Source organism: Aquarana catesbeiana, linkage group LG13, assembly GCF_042186555.1.
Source record: "Aquarana catesbeiana isolate 2022-GZ linkage group LG13, ASM4218655v1, whole genome shotgun sequence".
Classification (NCBI taxonomy): Eukaryota; Metazoa; Chordata; class Amphibia; order Anura; family Ranidae; genus Aquarana; species Aquarana catesbeiana.
The window spans coordinates 169,041,324-169,046,765 of NC_133336.1; the positions used below are offsets into that span (position 1 = coordinate 169,041,324).

A 5,442-nucleotide genomic window follows, 5' to 3' on the forward strand; every position below is an offset into this window, starting at 1 on the left:
CATGGGAGTAAGCATTTTCAAGGTCTACAGAGACCATCCAATCTTCCCTTTGTACTTCCATGGCAATGCTCTTCAGAGATTCCATGTGAACAGATTCTATCTTCAAGAAGAAGTTTATAGTCTTGAGGTCAGAACTGGCCGCCACTTGCAAAATACTTTTTTTTACCAGGAAGATAGGAATAAACACACTTTGGCCTTTTTTGGACCTTGGTACCATAGATATGGCTTGAACTTGTAGTAATTCTGCGACATAGAGCTCTAATAATAATCCCTTTTTCAGAGACTAAGGAAATTTTGTTGAGACAAAAAGAATGGTTAGGGGAGATTTCTTGAAATGGAGCCAAGGACCTTCCTCACTACCCTCAAAACCCAAAAATCCAAATCTTTTCCTACCCGGACGTCACCAAAAATGGTTAACCTCGCCTCCACTAATGCCCTCTGGTTGGGAAAGCCTTCATATGGATTTTCCCATAGTCTTGGTAGACTGGGTGCCTTTAGACTTACTGTAGCCTGTTCCAGGAAGGAGCTTTGGCCCAAGCACAGAATCTTAAATATTTCTTTCCTGGACAGTATAAATGTGAATCATTGAACTGATTGTGACTTCTTCAGCCTGCTTGGAAAGACTGAAACTGACATTTTCAATCCTGAGGAAGGAGGCAATCTTTGTAATATAGGACCTCTAAACCTTTTGGCTATAAGTTATAATGTGATGGGTGGTTTGCTGTCCTAGAGGCTGCTTACCAGCAACTGAGGGGTCCTGTTGGACCCTCAAGAGAGTTTATTAATGTTTTGAAAGCACCACACTAGTTTGTGCAGTCCTTTAAAATATTTTATTTTGCAAAAACCAATGTGTTTCGGGTGCTCAGTACTCCCCCCTTCATCAGGGCTAAAAAAAAAAGCTAATAAATGCTAACTGCTATCAGCTGGTAATGTATTACCTATATGATGACTGAGTTGATTATTGAGGAAACTGATCAAAGCCCAAGAATTGGCTACAGCAATTCTAAGAAATCCCAGTGGTTAACCAGACCACAGAATAAATGTATTTACTTCCATATAGAGTTTACTAATGTTTCACATCATTGCATATTAAAGGGTCATGTAAAATATGAGTGTGCCTTAGGGCTTACAGGATAAATATATTTAATACAAATTTTTTTACTGCTTTCTTTACATCACTGTTTCTCAAAGTATAAATGAAGGGATTTAGGAGTGGGGTAAGAACTGTGTATATTAGAGCAAGATATTTGTCATTTTCCCCTCCAGTAGGTATGATGTACACAATAAGAGCTGCTCCAAAGAAAAGACTGGTCACAATAAGGTGAGAGGAACAAGTAGAGAAGGCTTTTTGTTTCCCTTCAGCTCCCTTGATTTTTAGGATGGTATTAATAATGTGAACATATAAAGCTATGATAATGATGACTGGGAAAATGATGGCAAACGTGGCTGTTAATATTATGGCTAATTTGATCATAGAAGGATCAGAGCAAGACAAAATCTCAAGAGGAACCAAATCACAGATGAAATGATTTATCTGGTTTGGTCCACAGAAGTCCAATTGGGCCATGAAACCAAATGTCACAGAAGAAGCTGCAAACCCAACAACCCATGGTGCCACAGCTAATAGAACACACAATTTCTTCCTCATAATAGCAGAATAGTGTAAAGGACTGTTAATAGCTAAGTCCCTATCAAAGGCCATGACCAATAACAAATAACATTCTGTTTCACCCAAGCCATTGAAAACAAACAATTGTGTAAAACATTCAATGAGAGATATTGTCTTATTTCCTGAAATCAAATTGTCCAGCAGCTTAGGTATAGTAGCTGTCACAAACATAATTTCAAGAACAGCAAATGTACTAATGAAAAAATACATCGGAGTTTGAAGCAAGGGTTCAATCCTAACTAAGACAATAATGGTGATATTTCCTGTAACACAGATAGTGTATGCTATTAAAGCAAAAAGGAAGAGTAATAACTGGAGCTCTTTTAGGTCCGAGAATGCAATTAATACAAATTCCTGAACCATGGTCTTATTAAGATCTTGTTTTGTAAAGTGGAATCCCTGTAAAAAAAAAAACATAGAGAACTGTCATTAACCACTTCAAATCCGCCCCATGGCGGTTTTACTGCTACAGGGCGGCACCTGTGCACTGGATCACATATATATATATATATATATATATATATATATATATATATATATATACACAGTGTGTGTGTATATATATATATATATATATATATATATATATATATATATATATATATATATATATATATATATATATATGATCCGGCTCGTAGGGTGTGTGCATGGTTGCCAACTTCTGCTGTGATCACACACACTAGGAGCCCAGCGGCGGGGAACCTCAGACTCAATGTCCGCCGGCACCCGCCGATGATCGAGGAGAGAGGCAGATCCTTGTTTTGTCAGTAGGGAAGGAATGGATCTTGTGTTCCTGCAAAGCAGGGACAAGGATCCATGCCTTCCCCTAGTAAAAGCATATACCACAGTTTAGAAAAACACAGGCTAGGCACACATTTAACCCTTTTGATCGCCCCTGATGTTAACCCCTTCCCATCCAGTGTCATTAGTACAGTGACAGTGCATATTTTTTTAGCACTGATCACTGTAATAATGTCACCAGTCCCCAAAAAGTTACAGTGTCCAAATTGTGCCCAGCAATATCACAGTCCTGCTATACAGTAAGTCGCTGATTGCTGCCATTACTAGTAAAAAAAAAAGCAAAAAATAAGTGTAAAATATCATGGTCATGAAGGGGAGTAAATCTTCCGGAGGTCAAGTGGTTAAAGGTGCTTTGTAACTTGAACAGAACTTTCAGATGTGTTTTTTATCAGTCAGATATAGAAGTCTTCCTGACCCTTTATTGTTTAAATTTTTTAGAGAGCATAAGTTGTTTACCATAATATAATATAATGCATTTACAGAGCGTATTTTTCTAACTGGAGGACTCAAAATTCTAGATTCCATAACAGGAAAATCACTAGTGTACCACTCTACCATACTTTTCTAATGCTCCCTTGACCCAAAAATCTATACATTAGAAGACAAATTGGAAGATTTGACATACCCTGCGCTCATATGTGTAGATCATTACAAACCTCGGGTTACAATTACTATGTATTGTGTATAACAAAATGTACAGTGTATACTTACTAGAAATTTCTCAGCCATTGTCCAAGTAGAATGCAGACATGTCATACATCATACAACTACCTACATTACAGTAGTTTGATGAGTGTTTTGAGAAATGAATCTGCCTGAGTGCAATGTCTTAGCATCTGTATATTCATGTTTTATATATAAAGACATTTTATGTTTTTATATATATATAAATACATCTAGAAGAGCCCTTGAGACTTCATTCCCAGGGGTCCAATCCCTTTTAATTCCTTTTTTTTTTTTTTTTTTCTTTTAGTCTAAGGCAAGAAGCTCAAAATGCTACATTGGAGAAACATTAAATTAATATCAGTATTGTGCAATTAATTTCTGGATTCATAACTAAATATTAAAACAGGCAACTAATGTATTTAAAGCTGTGGGTTGTGCTAAGGGAGGCAATTTAGGCAAATAAGAACAAGTACAGTTGAAAATATTTAAAATTGCTGCTTACCCTTCTCCCTGGAGAGGTCCAACCCAGGTTCCCAGTCTGGGGGTCCTTAGACATCCTCTGATGTCTTCCTTCTCGCAGCTCTTCTTTTTTTCTCCCTTTCTATCCTCTACCTCCTTTCACCTTTCTAATGCTGATGTCTTTTTTATATCTTTGGCCCTTTTTTCCAAAGTAGACCAAGCTTATTGTCTGGAAATAGCAACACGTTTTGCCTAGTCTTTTGCTCATTACCTTACTTCTCTACAGACAGTTATGAATCACCCTGCAGTATTAGCTTAAAGTCTTACATTTAATGACCCTTGGTTCGCTATGTTGTCAAAAGTATTGGGACACCCGCCTTTACACACCCATGCACTTTAATGGCATCCCAGGCTTAGTCCGTAGGGTTCAATATTGAGTTGGCCCACCCTTTGCAGCTTTAAATCTTCTGGGAAGGCTGTCCACAAGGTTTAGGAGTGTGGGAATGTTTGACTATTTTTCCAGAAGCGCATTTGTGAGGTCACACACTGATGTTGGACGAGAAGGCCTGGCTCACAGACTCTGCTCTAATTTATCACAAAGGTGTTCTGTCGGGTTGAGGTCAGGACTCTGTGCAGGCCAGTCAAGTTCCTCCACTCCAAACTCGCTCATCCATGTCTTTATGGAGCTTGTTTTATGCACTGGTGCGCAGTCATGTTGGAACAGGAAGGGGCCATCCCCAAATGTTTCCTACAAATTTGGGAGCATGAAATTGTCTAAAACGTATTGGTATGCTAACGCCGAGTTTCCTTCACTGGAACTAAGGGGCCAAGCTCAACCCCTAAAAACAACCTAACACCATAATGGATGAGAGAGTTTGTGGTATTTTGCATTTTGAGAAACTCAATAAGAATATATTAAAAGTGAAAATGGCTGCTTACCTTTTTTTTAAATCGGTCATAAAGTCAAATTAAAAATAAAATTGCAGGGGGCATGGCCTGACTGTCATGGAACGAGGCTGCTTGGACACTGAGCTCTCGCTAATACTTGTGTATTTCAACTACAATCAGTGGTCCCCGGTCTCCTAACCTGCCCTGGACATGCCATCTAAATGCCGCACCTCTTCACAGCCACCCGGCGGCAGCGGATCATGTTTGAGTAGGCTGCAATCCTTCTTTACACCACACGTAGCCGGCTCCAGGAAAGCACCCAAGATGGCGCCCAGACACGAGGCATCCCAGCATCATTCACCGGCGCATAGCAGCGGCTCCTTGGATCCCTAAGCCTCACCTCAGGTACCGAGTCCTACGCCATCTGCACACTCAGGAGGTAGATTTCCCCCCACCCCAATCAGAGCCTGATGTAGCAGAGGCAGCTTGGGACTTAAGGAAGCATATTAGAGCCTTGCCTATTAAAACGGACATACAATTCTGTAAAAAAGTATTTGCCCCCTTTCAAATTTTTGGTTGTGTCGGATCCGTTAACGTTCAGTACTAACTATAACAACAAGCCTTCTGTCTATTGCGAAATTGGATTGGGGTGCACATCTTGTATAAAATTGAATGTTCAAGAGTTGGTATAATGACTATGGTTATTAGGTGAGGTATTTTGCCTGTGTAACACATTACCTGATCTGGTCAACAAATTTTATTATTACACAAAGATAACTTAGTAAATACAAAATGCAGTTTTTAAATGATGGTTTCGTTTATTAAGGCAAAAAAGCTGTCTAAAACTGCCGGACTTTATGTGAAAAAGTAATTGCCCCCTAAACCTAATAACTGGTTGTGCTACCCTTGAAGGCAACAGGTGCTTTCACATTGCTGTGGAGCAATTTTAGCCCACT

The 5,442-nt window shown here is 39.2% G+C and overlaps 1 protein-coding gene across 1 annotated transcript; it reads right to left on the reverse strand.

The window, feature by feature from the left end:
- Nucleotides 1-1,126: 1,126 nt before the first annotated feature.
- On the reverse strand, nucleotides 1,127-2,032 carry LOC141116589 (olfactory receptor 2AP1-like). Its single transcript, XM_073608983.1, has one exon. It carries the CDS (start codon nucleotides 2,030-2,032, stop codon nucleotides 1,127-1,129), a length of 906 nt encoding a protein of 301 aa, XP_073465084.1.
- Nucleotides 2,033-5,442: the final 3,410 nt, after the last annotated feature.

Excerpts from the sequence above, each read along its gene's own strand:
- LOC141116589 (XM_073608983.1), bottom strand. The coding sequence starts at position 2,032 with ATGGTTCAGGAATTTGTATTAATTGCATTCTCGGACCTAAAAGAGCTC.